This window comes from Mustelus asterias, chromosome 27 (assembly GCF_964213995.1).
Source record: "Mustelus asterias chromosome 27, sMusAst1.hap1.1, whole genome shotgun sequence".
NCBI lineage: Eukaryota > Metazoa > Chordata > Chondrichthyes > Carcharhiniformes > Triakidae > Mustelus > Mustelus asterias.
In genome coordinates this window covers 17,465,604-17,487,684 of record NC_135827.1, presented here as the reverse complement: position 1 = coordinate 17,487,684, position 22,081 = coordinate 17,465,604, and the positions used below count along the sequence as shown (strand labels likewise).

The window sequence follows — 22,081 nt, the reverse complement described above, 5'->3', positions numbered from 1 at the left end:
GTATATTTATTATTGTACTCCAATCCTTCTATAATAAATATAATATAATTTGCTTTTCTAATAGCTTGCTGAACAAGCATGTTAACTTTCAGTGACTTTTTTTTATTCATTCATGGGACATGGTTGGCCAGCACTTTTTGCACATCCCTCGTTGTCCGAAAGCAGTTGACAGTCAATTACTGTGGCTCTGGAGTCACATGTAGGCCAGACCATGTAAGGATGGCAGAATCCCTTCCCTAAAGGACATTAGTGAACCAGATGGGTTTTCTGACAATTGACAATGATTTCATGGTCATCAGTAGATTCTTAATTCCAGATATTTTATATTGAACTCAAATTCCACCATCTGCTGTCGTGGGATACAAACCCAGGTCCCCAGAACAGTTTCTGCATTAATAGTCTAGCGATAATACCACTAGGCCATCGCCCCCTCCAATGACTCACATACAATGACACCTAGGTCCCTCCTGTTAATGATGTTTGGGCTTTTTCTGTAAATTTGTGCATGGTGCATTGATGGTAAAACAGTTGCAAGTGAACAACAGGTGTTTCTGCCTCTTTCTCCTCTTTTCTCTCTCAGTTTATTTTTTGTTCCCTCATAGTATCTTCTACCGATGTCTATCCTTTCTGATCTGTGAGGATTTTGCACATTCTCTGCCAGAAAATCTGAGTTTCCCCCTCTGGGCAACCTGACTTCCCTACTTTGCTTCCAGTGCTCAAAGTATTTATCCACAACTCTGTTTAAGAATGACAGATGGTGTATAGAAACTGCAATTAAATTCTGTCTAGGAATCATTGCTAAATAGATGTTTCTCACCTGAAGTTTTGTTTCCATTGTCACTGACAGAGATTATGCATCACTGCTTTTTGTAAACTTTATTTATTAGTCACGAGCAGGTTTACATTAACACTGCAATGAAGTTGCTGTGAAAATCCCCTAGTCGCCACATCCCAGCGCCTTTTCGGGTACACGGAGGGAGAATTTAGCACGGCCAATGCACCTAACCAGCACGTCTTTTGGACTGTGGGAGGAAACTAGAGGAAACCCCACGCAAACACAGGGAGAACATGCAGACTCTGCACAGACAGTGACCCAAGTTGGGAATCGAACCCGGGTCACTGGCTTTGTTTTACAGCTGGTTTGATGGCTTCCTACTGGACTCTCTGTCCAGAACAGTTCCTTATTTTAAAGGCAGGCCACAAACATGGCTGTTGCAAAGTCCAAAGTCCTTTTTTAAATAAGGTGAGTGGCCGGAGCAATTATTCATCCTGTGTGACGACTTTCACCATTGAGAGCTTGAGGCAGCTTGCGTCTTTGAAAATGATCCAGTCAATTTGAAATTACCTTTCTGAATTAGTTTCAGGGAAAAGGCTTTCAGTCGGGAAACCTCACTCAGGGGAGTGTTTCAATCCAGAAGAGAAGTCAGGTGACTCTCGGGTGGTCACCTTTTTGTAGCCTTTTGTATTTTAAAAATATAAAGTATTAACTGAGAGTTCATAATTCACGTCTTTTAAATTGATTCAGCCCATCACACTTCTGAGCAATTCCATTTCATTGGGCATTGTGCCAGCAGCAGCTTGAGCATTGCTCAAGCTCAGACTAACAATAACCACATTTTCACCTTGCAGTGGCAATCAGCAATATGGTACGATTATCAGCATCCCCATATCCAATCTCAACTTCCCATTCTCTGAGTATCAGGAACAACAGCAGTCCCAGCTCCACTGCACAACAGAGGCCGAGCATTAACTCTGACCAGAGTCCTGTTACAAGAAACATTGCCCTTTCGTCTAACTGGATAACACTTGCATTTCCTGGAGTGGTACATCTTTTAATCATAGAATCTTAGAATCCCCAGAGTGCAGAAAGAGGCCATTTGGCCCATCGAGTCAGCAGTGACTCTCCAAAACATCATCCAACCCCAGACCCATCATCTGACCCAGACCCCATGTCTGTAACCCCACTAATCCTCCCAACCTACACATCTTGGGACACGAAGGGGCGATTTAGCATGGCTAGTCCACCTAACCTGCACACCTTTGGACTCAATAAAGAGTCTCATAACACCAGGTTAAAGTCCAACAGGTTTATTTGGAATCGCGAGCTTTCGGAGCACTGCTCCTTCATCAGGTGATTTCATCCACTCACCTGATGAAGGAGCAGCGCTCCGAAAGCTCGTGATTCCAAATAAACCTGATGGACTTTAACCTGGTGCTGTGAGACTTCTCACAATGCCCATCCCAGTCTGGCATCTCCACATTATCTTTGGACTGTGGGAGGAAACCGGAGCGCCCGAAGGAAACCCATGCGGACATGGAGAAAACTCCACAAGCTCCACACAGGCAGTCACCCATGGCTGAAATCGAACCTGGGTCCCAGGCAATGTGAGGCAGCAGTGCCAACCACTGTGCCATGGTGCCATCCTAATAATGAGGACAACATACATTTGAGGAAAATTTGAGGAAATGTTTTCAGTTCACAAAAAATGGATGGCCTATTCTCCTAAGGAGTGGCCCATCTAGTGACACTCCATATTTGGCCAGAAGAACAAAAGAAATGCTGGAATTCTGAATGAAAATCTCTAAAGAGATCCAAAGAGGTCCAAAGATGTGCGGGTTAAGTTGATTGGCCATGCTAAAAATTGCCCTTAGTGTACTGAGATGCGTAGGTTAGAGGGATTCGTGGGTAAATCTGTAGGGATATGGGGGTAGGGCCTGGGTGGGATTGTGGTCAGTGCAGACTCGATGGGCTGAATGGCCTCTTTCTGTGCTGTAGGGTTTCTATGATTTAAAATCCAATCTATTGAAGCTGTGATGGACTCAGAGTTCTCCATCAATTGGAAATGATTTATGTCGTATATTTTCTTGTGTAGAACATTAGGGGAACAAGTTCAAAATTGGTTTCAGATATGTGAAGATGCAGTTTTGGAGCAGGGTGGAATGCACTTAGATGTACAAAAGTGTTCCAAATCAGCCACATTTCCAATCAGATAGAAGCTGTCTGTATCAATGCAGTTGGCTGTGAGTCAGCCAGGATACAAAAGCTTTGATCTAAAATCTAGACGATTAGTGAATTAGTGTGGTGACTTTCTGGGATTCTTGAAGCACCAAGGGCCTCTGAGGAGTGCAAAATGGGGTCTTGAGTTGGCTCTTCCTCTGTTTAGTATAGGACACCATCCTGGGAAAGCAGCTGGAGCTTGCACTAGGAACAGCTGCATGGAAGATCATGAAGTGACCACTTGCCACTTAGACTACCTCTTAAGAGGCTGCACAACATTGTGGTGGCGATCAATCTAATGCTCCTTCCCAAAAGCAGCCAGCAGACTGGGAACAAAGTAATCATCGCATAGTATTCCAAATGCTACTTAAAGGTATATCATCTTGTACTGTCCACTTGCTGCTGAAAGTTTGAAGAGCATTTAAGAAACGTGTCAGGAGTCTTTCTAGAATATGTTTACCAACATTTGAACAGCATTTATTTCAGAAATTCTCTGAGGACTTCACCTAAAAAAGAGGAAGTGCAGAGCTATTTGTAGTATAATGGGTCAATCATAGAATCTCCACAATGCAGAAAGAGGACATTCGGCCCATCGCGTCTGCACCAACAACAATCCTACCCAGGCCCTATCCCCGTAACCTCACATATTTACCTCGCCAACCCCTCTAGAAGAAAGCCAGATACGATCTAAGGAGATCCATCAAAGATGCCAAAAGACAATACCGGACCAAGCTAGAGTCCCAGGCTAGCCATACCGACTCCCGCCGACAATGGCAAGGTCTGCAAGACATAACAGGCTACAAGATGAAGGCATGTAAAGTTGCCGGCTCCAACGCACCCCTCCCTGATGAGCTCAATGCATTCTACGCCCGTTTTGAGCAAGAGGTCAGCGAGAGCATGCCCTCTAGCCTGGAAGCCCTGGATGAACCTGTATCTCGGGTCACTATTGCAGATATCAGAGCAGCTTTATTGAAGGTCAACCTACGGAAAGCAACTGGCTTGGATGGGATACCCGGACATGTACTCAGATCCTGTGCAGATGTGCTGGCAGAGGTATTCACAGAGATCTTCAACCCCTCTTTACAACAATCTGAGGTCCCTATCTGTTTCAAGAAGATGACCATCATCCCGGTACCTAAGAAAAACCAAGCAGCGTGCCTTAATGACTATCAGCCGGTGGCTCTGACATCCATCATTATGAAGCGCTTCGAAAGGTTAGTCATGGCACAAATCAATTCCAGCCTCCCGGACTACCTGGATCCACTACAGTTTGCCTACCGCCGCAACAGGTCCACAGCAGACGCCATGTCCCTGGCCCTGCACTCAACTCTGGAACACCCAGATAACAAGGACACCTATGTCAGACTCCTATTTATTGACTACAGCTCAGCCTTCAACACTATTATTCCCACGAAACTCATCTCCAAACTCTGTGGCCTGGGCCTCGGCACCTCCCTCTGCGACTGGATCCTGAACTTCCTAACTCACGGACCACAATCAGTAAGGATAGGCAACAACACCTCCTCCATGATCATCCTCAACACTGGTGCCCCACAAGGCTGTGTTCTCAGCCCCCTACTAGACTCCTTATACACCTATGACGACGCGGCCAAATTCCCCTCCAATTCAATTTTCAAGTGGGTCAGATCTCAAACAATGACGAGACAGAATACAGGAATGAGATAGAGAATCTGGTGAACTGGTGCGGCAACAATAATCTCTCCCTCAATGTCAACAAAGTGAAGGAGATTGTCATCGACTTCAGGAAGCGTAAAGGAGAACATGCTCCTGAATACATCAATGGAGACGAAGTAGAAAGGATCGAGAGCTTCAAGTTTTTAGGTGTCTAGATCACCAACAACCTGTCCTGGTCCCCCCCCCCCCCCATGCCGACACTATAGTTAAGAAAGCCCACCAACGCCTTTACTTTCTCAGAAGACTAAGGAAATTTGGCATGTCAGCTACGACTCTCACCAACTTTTACAGATGCACCATAGAAAGCATTCTTTCTGGTTGTATCACAGCTTGGAATGGCTCCTGCTCTGCCCAAGACCGTAAGGATCTACAAAAGGTCGTGAATGTAGCCCAATCCATCACGCAAACCAGCCTCCCATCCATTGACTCTGTCTGCACTTCCCGCTGCCTCAGTAAGGCAGCCAGCAAAATTAAGGACCCCACGCACCCCGGACATTCTCTCTTCCACCTTCTTCCTTCGTGAAAAAGGTACAAAAGTTTGAGGTCACGTACCAACCGACTCAAGAACAGCTTCTTCCCTGCTGCTGTCAGACTTTTGAATGGACTTACCTTGCATTAAGTTGATCTTTCTCTACACCCTAGCTATGACTGTAACACTACATTCTGCACTCTCTTGTTTCCTTCTCTAAGAACTATATGTTTTGTCTGTATAGCACGCAAGAAACAATACTTTTCACTGTATGATAATCCATGTGACAATAATAAATCAAATCAAATCTAACCTACGAATCCCAGGATGCTAAGAGGCAATTTAGCATGGCCAATGCACCTAACCTCCACATCTTTGGACTGTGGCAGGAAACTGGAGCACCCAGAGGAAACCCACGCAGACATGAGGAGAACATGCAAATTCCACACAGACAGTGACCCAAGCTGGGAATCAAACCTGAGTTCCTGGCGCTGTGAGGCAGCTGTGCTAACCACCATGCTGCCCAATTACAGTATGAGTGAGTGCTGTGAATCATGATATAACTGACATCAGCAATCATGTGCTCGAGATTCAGCACAGCAGATGGAGACTGTACTCAAGAGCGATATACCTATCATGTAGCCTATCTTGTATATAGTGTTGAATTAGCAGTTTTGAAGTAACCTGAGTTAGACCAGTGTTACTCACGGTAGGAGGGAAACCTTTCCAGTATAGATTAGACCACATTACCAACACACTAAATACTATTCAATCTCATAGAAATCTTTTCGGCATCACCAAACGAATGGGAGTGTTTGGTCATCAGCAGCTTGCCAGGAGTCCCCCTTTGGTCTGCAGGAGGAATGGGAGGAGATGACAAGGCTGGGCAGACCAATGGCTGGTGCCATAGAAGAAGAGAACATCAGGTGAGGTGGCTTGTCTGGTCCTCCTCCACCAGGTCTTCCTGTGCCGTGTCCCAGAACATGTCCACCCTCTCACTTGGAGACATTCTGAAGCATGTCGCTATGCATCAGCCAGCGCACTCTACAAATCGAAGTTCCCACTTAAGTAAAATTACTCCAGTGATGTCTTGAAGCAAAATAGGTATTTTGATCTGTCCATTGGGTAGGTTGACCAGAGTTCAGGAATTGTAGACGCAGTTGGGCAGGATGAGGGTGAGGGCAGAGGTTAGGGGATTGGGGGAGAAAATTTTCTTTTATTAGATGGATGACCCAGTCTACGATAAGCTTGAGAGGGCGATCTGTAACGTCTCAAGACCAACTGACATGATATAATTGGCTTACTTTGGTGTAAAGGTTGTAAGATTTTGACAATTGTACGAATTTTTGGAATCTGTAATATCTGTGGATTTTCCATTCTATCCACAGTTTAAATTAAATGATCAGTTTGGATTTCTGCTGTTGGAATGCTTTGCAAGAAAACAGTTACTTGTGAGGAAACAAAATAGTTTTATTGTTTTATGGCAGAGTTCATTTTGAGTCTGAATTGAAGCTGCCACATGCTCTCTTAATGTTCATAATACAATTAGTTTTTTAAAAAAATCAGCTTGAAGGAATGGCTAAAGGTACCCTGAACTTAAAAAGGCACCTCATGTTGAAACAAACCATGCATTGCTGTATTGATCCATGCCAGAGTAAACCTTTATTCTCTAATATTATGTAGGAAGTGGTCTTAACTAGGTCTTTGTAGCCTGGAGGTCAATCACGGCTCAAGACCTGAATGATAGAGATAAAAAATTCGGACTCGAGACTTTTTTTCTTAATAAGAAGAATTTTATACCTCGAAACCCTGAACTTTTCAAGGAGTGAGCATCCATCTTTATTTGTGAGTTCAATACCCATTACAATTCAAGCCAGCTTTTGGAATTAATAATTGGATTTTGCGGGCAAAGCAGGGATGCTGATGGACCTGCGTGGTATCTCCAGCTATCGTCTGGCCTCAATGACGGGCAGTTGCGCTGAGGGATGAGACAGCTGGGCTCCTTCCTTGTGGTCAATGCACATGGCTCACATTGACCAAGGCTCTCAGCGACAGAAATGACAAGAGCAGCTGACAGCTTCGAGTGTCACACTGCACTGAGCCTTGAACCGAGCAGCAGAATGCCATAAAGCGAGCATTCTAATCATAACACTACAGGGTTGCAGGCACTAAAGATAACCTGCCGGAAGGTTCAGTGCAGCAATACTGACAACGCCGTATTTCACTGTCCCCATTTCCTATGGGTTTCAATTATAGATAGGATCTCCTCCACTATTCGCACTTAAAAGCTTTTATAATCGCAAACAATGAGATTGAGGCAATGAATAAAAATTAGAATAGCGCTGTCAGCATTACTAGTGCTATAGCTGTCATTTCCTTCCAGCAATTTTCACTCACTGATAAACGGAAAGAAGATCTGGAAGATAAACTAATACCTCAAAGGTAGCAACACATGCCCTGTATCATGTAAAATTACACACAATCACCCTGAAACCCACCTGGTTAGAAACAATTAAAATTACGGAATTTGAATTCATGGCTGAGGTGAGTTTCAAACTCTCTTTGTGGGATCTGTGTTCAAATCTATACTTGATGAATGGAATGCTGGTCTTCTTTCTGGCTGTGGGTGCCAGCCACATGAAATTAGTTGAGGAAGCCTCCACTTATTGCTCAATTACAGCAGAAAATTGGTGACAACTGCAGTGCAAACTGCTATTAAACAGCTTCACACAGCAAGGCCACAATGGTGTCTGGTGGGGAGGACGTGAAACACAAACTCCACACTGGCGCATTGGACTGTTCTTCTCGGGCTGGGTTCAGCCAAAGTGTTCGAAGCAGAGTAACATTTTGTTGGTCTGTAACAACTGTTTAAAGTAAAGTTTATTTATTAGTGTCACAAGTAAGGCATACATTAACACTGCAATGAAGTTACTGTGAAAATCCCCTCGTCGCCACACACCGGCACTTGTTCGGGCCAATGCACCTAGCCAGCACATCTTTCAGACTGTGGGAGGAAACCGGAGCACCCGGAGGAAACCCACGCAGATACGGGGAGAACATCAAACTCCACACAGACAGCGACCCAAGCCGGGAATCGAACCTGGGTCCCTGGCGCTGTGAGGCTGCAGTGCTAACCACTGTGCCACCGTGCTGCCCCTTTGTTTGACCCAGGACCTTGAATTGCTTTTGACTTCAGAGTCAGGAAGGTACTTGATCACCGCTGATGTGTCCAGCACCAATGAGCACAAAAACTAGGGCAACCTGTATAAAAATATGCCAGTCATTTTAATGGGCATTCAACCCATTGCTCAATGTATCTACAGTGGAGACACCATGAAAACAGACATTTTGCCGAGTTCTCCACCAATCTTCCATCACAGTTATCACAGAATCCCTACAGTACAAAAGGAGCCTTTTGACTCATCGAGCCTGTATCGACAACAATCCAATGCAGGCCCTATCCCCGTAACCCGCATATTTACCCTGCTAATCCCCTTGACATTAAGGGGCAATTTTGCATGACCAATCAACCGAACCTGCACATCTTTGGACAGTGGGAGGAAACCAGAGCACCCGGAGGAAATCCACGTAGACACGGGGAGAATGTGCAAACTCCCAAGTCACCCGAGGTCAGAATTGATCATGTGTCCCTGGTGTTGTGAGGCAGCAGTGCTAACCACTGTTCCACTGTACTATCTGTATGTAATAGAAGGTGGAGGACCTCAGCAGAAGTTCTAATCTGTGAATATTATTAAGAAGACGTGTGCAAATTCATTTCTTTAGAGGAAATCCAACATGACCTTTGTTTTGGTATGACTGGTAAAGTTCCTGTTAACCCTCGTAGCACAGAGATAAAGTAAGGTCACCGGTACAACTATCTGTTCAAGATGGTCACTGCAGCCTTAATTCTGTTTCCCTTTGCTCAAATTCTATGGAGCCTGAAGCACCAAAATAATTTCAAAATACACCTGGGTCTGACATGTAAGTATGAACATACGAATTAGGAGCACGTGTAGGCCATTAATCCCCTTGAGACTGCCCCATTTTCAATAAGATCACCACTAAACTAATTGTAACTTCAACCCCACATTTCTGCCTGCCCTGATAACCTTTTACCCCCTTGTCAATCAAGAATCCATCTATCTCTGCCTTAAAAATATCCAAAGGTTCTGGTTCCACTGTCCTTTGAGGAAGAGAGTTCCAGAGACTCACGACCATCTGAGCGAAAAAAAACTCTCCTCTTCTCTGTCTTAAATAAGTGATCCCTTATTTTAAAACAATGATCCGTAGTTCCAGATTCTCCGATAAGAGGAATTTTCTTCTCCACATCCACCCTGTCACCACCCCTCAGGATCAAGTCGCCTTGCACTCTTCTAAACTCTAGTGGATACAAACCTAACCTCTTTAACCTTTTCCCATAAGCCCATTCCTGGTATTAGTGCTCAGAGCTTGCCTTCCACAATGACTGTCATAGAATCATAGAACCCTACAGTGCAGAAGGAGGCCATTTGGTCCATCGAGTCTGCACCGACAACAATCCCACCCAGACTCTATCCACGTAATCCCACATATTTACCCCGCTAATTCCTCTAACCTACGCATCCTGGGACACTAAGGGGCAATTTAGCATGTCCAATGCGCCTAACCCGCACATCTTTGGACTGTGGGAGGAAACCGGAGCACCTGGAGGAAACCCACGCAGACACGGGGAGAACGTACAAGCTCCACACAGAGAGGACCCAAGTCAGGAATCAAACCCAGGACTCTGGAGCTGCGAGACAGCAGTGCTAACCACTGTGACACCGCGCTGCCCAAATGGAACAAGTTGGATTACAACAGTATTCCTTTTCTGACAGTTGCATACAACCAACATCAAGGGTAGCATAAGGACAAGGGTTAACTGAGGCAGCTTCAATCTCTGTTGTTAGTCCTCGCCAAAACCACAGCTACTAATGACTAAGATTTTTCCTGTTGGAAATCCACATAATGCCGACAGAACTTCTAAACACGTGGCACTAATCCCACTGAGAAAAATGAGATTCAAACACTGGCTTCAAAGTTCTTTCAGATATGCTTTGCACCCCTGACAGCACTTTAATCTTCAGCATCACTACAGATTTCAGATATGCTCAGGGTAAAGGGTATTTTACACAACAGAAAGAGAATTAAGGAATAAGAAGATGAATGTGTGTTTTATTTATACGTTATGCTGTGTGCGCACTATCGATCAGATGGAGGATTTGGCCTCAGTCTGGCAGTCAGAGTCAAAGTTCACCTTTGTATCTAACTTTTAATAAAAATCCCTGACTGGCTGATAACCTACACTGGTGCTGTTATCACTTTGCTTTTCTTTAAGCTCGTGTGAGCGAAAAATGAAGGCGTTCAGAGATGCCTGACCTTATTGCAGTTTGTTGGAAGAGGAGGGCCCAGGTGTGTGAGAAAGTAAGCCGGCACGGCAGGAGATTAAATCAGGTCTGATTCAAATGCAAAAAATACATGAGGGACAAGAATGGTAAAAGAGGATCTGTTAAAACGCAACCCCCTTATTTCTTTACACCCTAGCTATGACTGTAACACTATATTCTGTACCCTATCCTTTCCCTCTCCCCCTATATACTCTATGAACGGTATGTTTTGCCTGTATTGCACCTAAAGAAACATTACTTTTCACTGTATCCCAATACATGTGACAAGAATAAATCAAATCAAAGAATTACTGGCAGAAGCTACGCAGGATAATCACGAGCAGCAACCTTAAGGCTTTACAATGATTCTAACAACTGCTTCCTCTTCCCAATGGCAGCGAGAAATTTCTTTTGACCGTTTCCGATTTGGATCCGAGCCCAAACAGAAAAGGTTGACTTTATAAACAGCTTCAAAACTTACTCTGTATTTGTTGACCAATAATTGTGTCTGTGGCATTTATTATTAAAAGACAGTGAATAATTCATTTGCCAGAAGAATTGAACATACACCAGACACTGAATGAGGAAAGTTCAAGCTTGTGGCATGAGGAAGCAAATACTTAATGGATTCACCTGACGTCCCCCTGCATGTTATTTTGTGGATGGCGGAATTAATTATTTAACATTGTAGCTGGTATTTTCCAGGCTTATATTCACATCCAGGCTAGCGTTCCAAATACAGTTCCAGTGAGGATCAACCAATATGCTAACTTCTCTCTGTGTACCCGAACGGGTAGCGGAATGTAACAACTAGGGGATTTTCACAGTAATTTACCTGTGACACTAATAAATAAACTTTAAAACCTACAAGGGTGCAGCCTTTTCAGTGGTGCACACTTAAAAGACTTTACTTTTAAACGCTAGCAAGTCAGCTAATGCTGAGTGACAAACAAGCAGGCCCTACACTAAAGCTGTTGTCACCTGTCCTTGAAACATGGTCATGTGAAAAATGATGGAGAGCGAAGACTTGACCTTATCGAAGTCACCTGGGCAGCATGTGCAGAGGTCTGCAGGAAAGCAGGGCTTCACAATGCCATTATAATGTGGCTCTGATCATTTGTCTTTCTGAAGGAACGCTTGATTGAACTTTTCATCGCCAAACAATGCTTAGCATCAGAAATTTTAATCAATTCCAAGAGCTGATTTAGCTTTTGACTAATTGTGCATGAAATAGCAGTTCAATATTCAATCTCATAGTGTTAACTCGCAGGTGTCCCCAGAGCATCAGCGAGGAACGGAGCAAAATCACCATCTATTAGGTATCTGTCTCATTGTCATCAAAGTCATTGTCTCTCTAACCCACGGGAACAAGGCTCAAGCCCAAATGAAGTATCAGCTTGTATTATCTCATTAATGGGGATAACGGATGTGGATTGATGCAGAAAGTACAGCATCTTTGGAGAGCGACACATTTCAATGGCATCGACTCAGGATTCAATTCACTAAAGTGCAGTCTTCAGAACATTATCAATGTATCATGTATTTGTCGGGTTCCTCTAATGGAATATTTATTCTTCTCTGGACAAATCTTTGCCTTTTTAGCTGGTCTGAATACTTGATGTAGCACAGTGTTAGAGCGGAGAAGATTCTGCAACACGCTCTTAACTTCTTTCACAGCACTCATCAGTTAATACTAAATGTGTAAAGTGCTTGGATATTTTTTTGGTTCGTCAAATCTTTGGTTTCATCTCCTCAATATCTGTTGGCTCTAAGGATACAATCTAAATTATTACTGATAATTTATTCCTATTTAACTGGGAATGCCTAAGTACTTCAAATGGGATGGTGGCACAGGGTTTTCACAGACGGTGCATCACAGGAAAAGATTTACAGTCAAATAGGATTATTGGGGCACAATATGGTTGAGAGTACATTCCAGTCACTAAATATGCCCTAATCACCCATGGAATCAGAGGCTAGTGACTGTCCAGGAGACCATTTGGCCCTTCATATTTATGCAGGTTCTCTGCAAGAGCAACTTAGAATGTTGCATCTAGCTTACTTCAAGAATCACTGAATGGGGTGGCATGGTGGCACAATGACACCAAGATTGGTGGAGTAGTGGATGAGGTGGAGGGCTGTTGTAGGCTGCAAAGAGACATAGATAGGATGCAAAGCTGGGCTGAAAAATGGCAAATGGAGTTTAACCCTGATAAATGTGAGGTGATTCATTTTGGTCGGACAAATTTAAATGTGGATTACAGGGTCAAAGGTAGGGTTCTGAAGACTGTGGAGGAACAGAGAGATCTTGGGGTCCATATCCACAGATCTCTAAAGGTTGCCACTCAAGTGGATAGAGCTGTGAAGAAGGCATATAGTGTGTTAGCTTTTATTAACAGGGGGTTGGAGTTTAAGAGCCGTGGGGTTATGCTGCAACTGTACAGGACCTTGGTGAGACCGCATTTGGAATATTGCGTGCAGTTCTGGTCACCTCACTATAAGAAGGATGTGGAAGCGCTGGAGAGAGTGCAGAGGAGATTTACCAGGATGCTGCCTGGTTTGGAGTGTCGGTCTTATGAGGAAAGGTTGAGGGAGCTGGGGCTGTTCTCTCTGGAGCGGAGGAGATTGAGGGGAGACTTAATAGAGGTTTATAAAATGATGAAGGGGATAGATCGAGTGAACGTTCAAAGACTATTTCCTCGGGTGGATGGAGCTATTACAAGGGGGCATAACTATAGGGTTCATGGTGGGAGATATAGGAAGGATATCAGAGGTAGGTTCTTCACGCAGAGAGTGGTTGGGGTGTGGAATGGACTGCCTGCAGTGATAGTGGAGTCAGACACTTTAGGAACTTTTAAGCGGTTATTGGATAGGCACATGGAGCACACCAGGATGGTAGGGAGTGGGATAGCTTGATCTTGGTTTCAGATGAAGGTCGGCACAACATCGTGGGCCGAAGGGCCTGTTCTGTGCTGTACTGTTCTATGTTCTAATGGTTAGCACTGCTGCCTCACAGCGCCAGGGACCCAGGTTCAAGTCCGGCTTCGGGTCACTATCTGTGTGGAGTTTGCAAGTTCCCCCGTGTTGCTGTGGGTTTCCTCCAGGTGCTCTGGTTTCCTCCCACACTCCAAAGATGTGCGGGTTAGGTTGATTGGCCATGCCAAATTGTCCCTTACTAGCAGGGTAAATACATGGAGTCACAGGGATAGGGAGGAATTATTGCCTATGCAGGCTAGATGGCCCGAATGGCCTCCTTCTGCACTGTAGGGAGGTGGTCTGCTTAATACTTGCTGGGACACTGGGATGACTTTCTCTTCTTTTTAACAGTGTCACAGGACACTTTATCATTCATCACAATAAGTAGGTAGGGTCTCCGTTTGATGTGCCATGTGAAGTACAGGATTTTCAACACACTTCCGGCACAGCAATGGCTGGAAGCAAATCCTAGAGCGGGGAATGAACCCATAACCTTCTGGTGATAAAGAAGGAGAAATAATAAACTGGAGTGAAAGAAAGTATACATTCTGTTTCGAAACAAATGTCTACTTGAAGTGCCAATGTTTTCAGATTCCAATAGTAGATTATGATGAGCAATGTTGGTTTGAGTCAAATTCTATGCAAAAGGGTGACTTCGAACGAACAGACAAATCGGGTCAAGACATTAGGCTTTCTTCCATTCGTCCTGATGAGTACAAGATGAAAAACTTCGACAGTATCGCTCTTGTTCCAGCAATACTCAAGTTCTATACTACCAAGTGTCCACAAATATCCTGGGTTTGATATTTACATATTTCCCTGGATTACCCAAAACAGCTCTGACACCCATTATCAACACTTTACCTTCAGACTGCAGTTTGGAGACAATCGCACAGCTACTGCTGAGGCTGATTAGTATTTTTGGAGCTTTTGAATAAGGGTCCTCAGCATGACAATATAACAGGGTGGTTCTCCAATTTTCACTGATGAGTATAATACAAATGGAGTCTCCTACAAAATTACATTCAGCACAGGGGATTTCAACTATTAAATCAGTTTAGAAAATACCAACAAATTTCACATGCTAGCGATATACTCTGGTACATTTTCAATACCATTTCAATTTCTTAAAGTATTTGAGTCAGAGTTTGGAGTGAGGCTCGACACCCTGTTTCCTACCACATAATAACCAGATTTCTAATGAAATAATAATACTGAATTGATAAAAAAAAGCAAGGCAAATATCTTGTGGTTGGTTCACAGTTTTTTCTAAGATCAATTTACAAGATGTCATGCAAATGTTTTCCGTTGTATTCAGTAAAATTAAAGATGTAACTATTGAAACTGTACACCGTAACTACATAATTTAACTCGATGAGGTAAAACGTTACCTTGAACCAACAACCGAGTTGTGTGAACAGCTTCTCCCTGAATACTGTAGGCGCGGCACGTATAGGGCCCGCGGTCATTCCGACCCACCGATGAAATGGTAAGACTTCCATCACTCACCTGAAAGAGAATAAGAGTTTGTTTTTGAGGTTACAGGTGTGGACCAGAAAGAAGCAATTCCACACTTTCAAAGGCGGCCCATTTAAATCAATTATCATGAAACCTATATTTATCAGCAACTTGTACATGGTGGATTTTGCATCTCTCTCTCTCGTTAGATACCATGTTCTGAAAGGGCATTGGTGATCATGGACTTCCATTGGATTGGTCCATGGTTATGCTTGAAAAGGTACTGCATTGGTTTGCCTACTGCAGATGGTTGACCAGAAACTGTCCCACTCTTACCGCCTGCCATAGGCAAATTGGAAGGATTTAGACGTTGATAATCCATCTGTTTGGCCATGCTAGGAATGCACCTTCAAGGCCATTAAGTCCTGGGCTCGGGTTTTGAACCCAGAACTTCTGGCTTAGAGATAGGGCCACTACCTATTGTGCCCTCAAGACCTCTGGATTTGGCATAAGAAGGATAAGTATAGATCCGCATAAAATTTAGAAAAAGTCACATACTAGTAGAACTGCACAATCATGGGATCTAACAGTAAAACAGGTGGCCATTCAGCCCATTATGCCTTTTCACACTTTTTGAAAGAGCTATCGAATTAGACACACACCTCTGCTCCTTCCTCACAGCCCTGCATTTTATTTTCAAATTGTACTAAATTCCATTTTGAGAGTTTCTATTACTTCTACTTTCGCCATTCTTTCAGTCAGTGCAATGCAAATTGTAACACCATGCTTCATAAAGAAAATTCTCCCTATCCCATTGGTTCTTTTGCCGGTTATCTTCAAAGTCAAAAATGAGCTCTGTAAGTGTAGCAAAAACATAGAAGTTTCAAAGAACCTTTATAAAACAATGGTTTAGCTTCAAATGGTCCATTGAGTCCCATTCTGGACATTGCACTTTGGAAAGGATCTGAAGGCGTTAAAGAATGGTTCCCTGGTTGAGGGGCTTCAGTTACAGGATAGATCGGAGAGGCTGGTGTTCAAGTAAGGAAAAAACAGGAAAAATGAGGGATTAAGTGTACTGGTCTCATATGCCTTAAATAGTGCACCCAACTGTAAAATAAGAATACTGGTCCAAACTGCTTTTTCCTACTGGGTGGAGAAGCTGAGAGAAGAAAAGGTTGAGAAGCATTTTGATCGAAAGAACAAAACAACACTGAAGAAACTTGGGGCAGCACAGTAGCACAGTGGTTAGCAGTGCTACTTTGCAGCGTCAGGGTCCCAGGTTCAATTCTGGCCTCGGGTGACTGTCTGTGTGGAGTTTGCACGTTCTCCCCGTGTCTGTGTGGGTTTCTTCCAGGTACTCCGGTTTCCTCCCACACCCCAAAGGTGTGCGGGTTAGGTTGATTGGCCATGCTAAATTGCCTCTTATTGTCGGGGGCACTAGCAGGGTAGATGTGTGGGGTTACGGGGTTGAGCCCTGAGTGGGATTGTTGTCGGTGCGAGCTCAAATGGCCTCCTTTTGCACTGTGAGGATTTTATGACTCTACGAAACTCACAGCTCAGGCAGCATCTGTGGAGGGAAACCAAGCTAATGGTCAGTGACCGTTCATCAGAACTGTTTCTCCCCACAGGTGCTGCCTGACCTGCTGAGTTTTTCCAGCATTTTTCTGTTCTTACTTGAGATTTCCAACATCTGCAGTATTTTGCTCCTGTTGTAGAGATTTGACAGTGAAAAATGGTTCCCTTTGATGGAAGGGTCGGGAACAAGAGGACACGGATTTGAGGTGATTGCCAAAATATAAATAAATACAAGGCAACATGCAAACACATTTGTTTTTAACATAGCAATTGACTACACCCAAGAGATAGATTCAAGTGTGATTTTCAAAATTGGATGAAGACCTACAGAGAAAGAAAAATTGCGGCATTTGAGGGATAGGGTGGGAAGTGGGAATGGTTGAATTGTAGAGTCATAAAATCCTACAGTGCAGAAGGAGGCCATTCAGCCCATCGGGTCTACACTGACCACAATCCCACCCAGGGCCTATCATCACAATCCCACGCATTTACCCTAGCTGGTCTCCCTGACACCAAGGGGCAATTTTAGCATGGTCAATCGACCTAGCCCGCATATCTTCGGAATGTGGGAGGAAATCGGAGCACCCGGAGGAAACCCGCACAGACACGTGGAGAGTGTGCAAGCTCCACACAGTCAGTGACCCAAGCCGAGAATCGAACCCGGGTCCCTGGCGCTGTGAGGCAGCAATGCTAAACACTGTGCCACTGTAATGGATTTGAATGGTATCCTTCTGCACTGTAACCATTCTATGATTCTATGGTCATCTTTCATGTAAATAAATCAAAACCAATGAGGCAATTGCTTCTGCTTTTGTGGAACTGGATTGACTGCCAATAGAGGAAAGACATAGAGAGGTAAATAGCATGCTTCATTGCAATGGCAGGAATCTGCAACACATAAAACTGAAGCTGCACTGTGGACAGCAATATCGTTGAAGCGTTGAGTGATCTTGGTGGAATAAATTCACAGGTAATGAACAGATTTAGATCTCCGCGGATACCAGACAGAAAAAAAGGGCAGAGCTTAACTGTAGATTTAGTTTTTCACATCCAATTCTCACTGATTCACAAATAAACATCATTTATATTAGTGCCAAGAACAATCACTGACTGATTGAGGGCTGCAGTAGCACAGCACAGAAACTGCAGGCTTCAATTAAATTCCTGGATAATCTGACAGATGATACAGATGAAAATAGATTTGTGCTGGAGTTTGACTGCAAAGATAGAGGAAGCTGGTTTTAAATAAATGAGCCTCAAGCAAGCCTGAAACCAAACCCCCCCCCAACCTCCATACAACACAGAACACAGTCAATATGTGTAAGAAGCACCCAGCAAAAGCTATTCACGTTGCAGTGATGAATTTAACAAAATAGCTGGAAGGGAGCAGGATTAAAGGTTATAGGGATAAATTTGGACTGGGATGATTAGATAGTCCATGCAACCGTGGGGATGTCTTTTTGGGGACAACCTGTGAGCAGGAAAGGAAGACGTGAGCACATAGTTATGTGGTTTGATTAATCCTGGGCATCAGGGAATGTACACAAAGCACTTTCCTTCAGAATGGCAATTGGGTGGGATGGTGATCGTGGTGGGAGGTTTGTATGCGAGCTGTGAAAACAGGAATGAATGTAAGGGAATGGATGGTAATTTTCCAGCTAACTAACTTTCTTTAATTGCTGTGGTTCCAAACAAAATGAGAAACTTCAGAATTAAAGTCATTTTTGTGTCCAGTACTTCCAAAACTGAAGATCAAGAGGAAATGAGGAATGATAACAGAAGATTTTGCTGGATGCACAGCGAGGGCCATCACTGTAAGAATTAGTCAATGTTCCATGGTATTATTTGTAATGATTTGAAGGCCATACAGTCTTACAAAGGCAGGAGCTAGTCATAGGGAAAACAAATTCACAATTATTGCTGTAATGTCTTCATGCCTTGATCCAATTTTCTCCTGTCCTTTGACCATAATTTACCTGAAGACGAGATTTGGTCTTCGATCCCATGTGTGTACTATTACTTGAAGGAAGGGTCAGGGACCAGGGCAAACACATTTAAGGCGATTCCCAAAGGACCCAAAGGTGACACGCGAATGCATTTCTTTTACAAGACGATTCATCATAGAATCATAGAATCCCTACAGTGCAGAAGGAGTCCATTCAGCACATAGAGCCTGCACTGACAACAACAGACCCTATCCCTGTAACCCCACATATCTACCCTGCGAATCCCCCTGACACTAAGGGGAAATTTAGCATGGCCAATCAACCTAACCCGCACATCTTTGGATTGTGGGAGGAAACTCGAGCACCCGGAGGAAACCCACGCAGACACGGAGAGAACGTGTAAACTCCACACAGATAGTGACCCAAGCTGGGAATCGAATCCGGGTCGCTGGCGCTCTGAGGCAGCAGTGCTGACCACTGTGCCACCGTGCTGCCATTGATTACGGTTTTCAAAATGAAATTGATAAGCACCTGAAGTTGAAGAAAGATGAAAGGGTTTTGGGGAGAGGGCGGGAAGTGGAACCACTGAACTTCTCTTAGAGAGTTACAGCGGACTCAAAAGGCTGGATGGATTCCTTCTGTGCTGTAACCATTCTATGAAAATTAGGTTTCCTTAATCCTTAAAATATATTTATTGTGTTATAATGTTAAAAAATATTGAAATCTACAATTCCAGCAGTTAAGAGTAAAGCTTGAAGTATCCAAGATCATGGACAAAGGATTCCTAAAAATATTGAATCATTTGAAGGGCTTCTGTTCTGCTCTTTAACACTCATAGCTGTTGCTGGACATTATTTCCTGCTTGCTTATGCTCAATTGTCTTGCTGTTTTATCATGAAGAATTTACTTGTGTGTAACGGCTTAAATAAATTTGTACGTGATCCAATCAGTTCAAAAGAATTTGATTATGAAGTAGTGCAACAACATAAGTGCGACAGTACAAGTGCGACACTGCAAGAGTGACAGTAAAGGTGTGGTGGACAAAAAGCTGATGAGGATAGCCATGCTGATTGCTTTACTTTATCAGTGAAGCCCCCATGTGCTGTTCAGGTGCGTCAGACGATGCGCTGTTCTGTAGAGACAGCAACATTAAACCACGTAAAACACAATGGTCCTGAAATTCCTGGTCTTTCTCTCAGCCTGCCACCATAAGTCTAACAGGAGATGGTGGCATTAATCAGGAAACTGTGGAGGTGGCAATTTACACCCCTTCTCTGTGCATTCTGCCATCTCTCATGAGAGTTATGGCATCAATGTATTTGGCTGAAGCCGCATGAGGCTAGAAAATGTGACTGATTTTAAGCAATGCAATGGAATTAATTCATTGAATAGTTAATTGTTATTTAGGCTGGAGATTGAAGCTCGGTTCCATTTGTGGGTAAGTAAATTCTGACGGGATGTGTGTATATTTTGACTCTGCTGTTTGAGATTTCCAATGATTGGGAAAGGCATTAGGTTCCAAAAGTTCCATTTCTTTCTTTTATATTTACTTTTTCCAGTTGTGATGCAGAGGACCAAATCTCCTGGTCTCCAAATCGTTGGAGACCAGATTTACAACTGAAAATACACGTTGGGATCCTGTGGAAATTCGAACATGCTGACCTCTGTAGGAATTGCCCAGGAGGTTTCAATTTCCAATGGGCAGTTCCCCTGCTCTGTGGGGCTGTCTTTAATGATTCTTGAGCTCGAGTTAGAAAATTTGGTCAGTTCCGTGGCACTTGCCTGATACCGAGGAAATGTTAGACAGATTAAAAACTAGTCTAACATCTGGGTAATTGCACAATTGACCCTGCAATCAATCCCCCAGGGTCCACAACTCTCAACCCCGACCACCTGACTAGCTCAACTCACCATCCAACAACTCAAGCCTAACCACCCGACCATTCTACTGCCCACCAATGGCAATGACTCTCCCAAACTGACTTGACTATCCTCCAACCACCTCACTGCCCCTAGCTATCACCACAATCTGATTAACCCGCTGACCTGCCTACTCACCCACCTCACCCACCAACCTCAACCAACTACCCACCTCACCCACTTACCCACTTCCTTCCCCTCCCCCCAACCACTTCACCCACTTATCCACATTCACTCACTCATCCAATCACCCATTCACTAATGTTTAGACTGGATTTTTAAACTTTCCATATGGCAACTACTGCTCATAAAAAGGGGGGTGTCCTGTCTCCCCCACCAACTCCCACCAACTCTATTGTTTCGATGGAATTCACCAATGGATGTTGTACTGCACATGTCTGGGAAAGTTGGCTTGGAAGGTTCCGGTAGGAATGTGTAGCTGTGTCAAGTTGGGAAATTATCGATCACAGCGGCAATCCAATAATAATTGCCGCTGCTCGGTAGATATGGGCCAGCAACTTAGATTAGACACTGCGTGACCTTTGAAGTCTTGCAAACACCTAATGTATCATGCGAATGAAGTAGATAGCTGCAAAAACATTTTCTAATACAATGAGCAGATTTTCTTTAACATTGCATTATCTTACCTGTTTATTATGAGGGGCATGGACAGAGTTGATAGTCAGAAGATTTTTCCCAAGGGTGGAAGAGTCAATTACTAGGGGGCATGGGTTTAAGGGGTGAGGGGCAAGGTTTAAAGGAGATGTACGAGGCAAATTTTTTGCACAGGGGGTGGTGAGTGCCTGGAACTCGCTGCCGGGGGAGGTAGTGGAAGCAGATACGATTGTGACTTTTAAGGGGCGTCGGGACAAATACATGAATAGGATGGGAATAGAGGGATATGGTCCCCGGAAGGGTAGGGGGTTTTAGTTCAGACGGGCAGCATGATCGGTGCAGGCTTGGAGGGCCAGAGGCCCTATTCCTGTGCTGTATTTTTCTTTATTCTTTCTATTGCTATTGGTGAGTGAGTGAGTGATTGTTTTACATAATTTCATGGAACTATTCCTCACATCTACAAAAGCTGATGGACAGGGAGCAAACGACTCCAATTCAGACGGGGTATCTTCATTTGATGGGTTTTTGCTGAAGTTTGGGGAGACCAATCTTTGAGAGGCATCTTCTGCAACAATTTAAGCAACTGTGTCACTGTGAGTTGTTTTGGGCGTTGTCATCCGTTGCCAAGCAGTTGTGTCACTGGTCATCACGGTGGTGCATACCAACCCACAGGAGATACCGCCATTTTGCTCTGTCATCAGTTAGTGAAACCTAGGTGTAATAAATCATGTCTGAGACCTTCTTGGAAGCATCTCTGAAGCAGAACTTTGGGTATCCTACTGGTTGTCTGACTCTGGCTATCTTACATACAGGAAGGCCTTGGGTACGCAACATCTTCCATCCTGCAGATATGCTCGAGCTAACAAAGCTGTCTCTGGTTAATGAATGCTAACAAACTTGCAAACTCTGCCTTTGAGAGGATTGCTGCATTTGTGATTTTGTTCTATCAGTTTATACCCATAAGATGCTGAAGTCAGCGAAGAAGGAAACTGTTGAGTTTCTTTTCTTGCTGGCTGTAAGTCAC

At 43.9% G+C, this 22,081-nt stretch overlaps 1 protein-coding gene across 1 annotated transcript in view; it reads right to left on the bottom strand.

Annotated features, from left to right (window-relative positions):
- Nucleotides 1-22,081, bottom strand: part of igsf9bb (immunoglobulin superfamily, member 9Bb) — a 683,212-nt gene that overhangs the window by 210,269 nt on the left and 450,862 nt on the right. Inside the window, exon 6 of the mRNA XM_078198934.1 lies at nt 14,935-15,052. Coding sequence (XP_078055060.1) covers nt 14,935-15,052 — 118 coding nt within the window. The remainder of the gene's footprint in view (nt 1-14,934; nt 15,053-22,081) is intronic.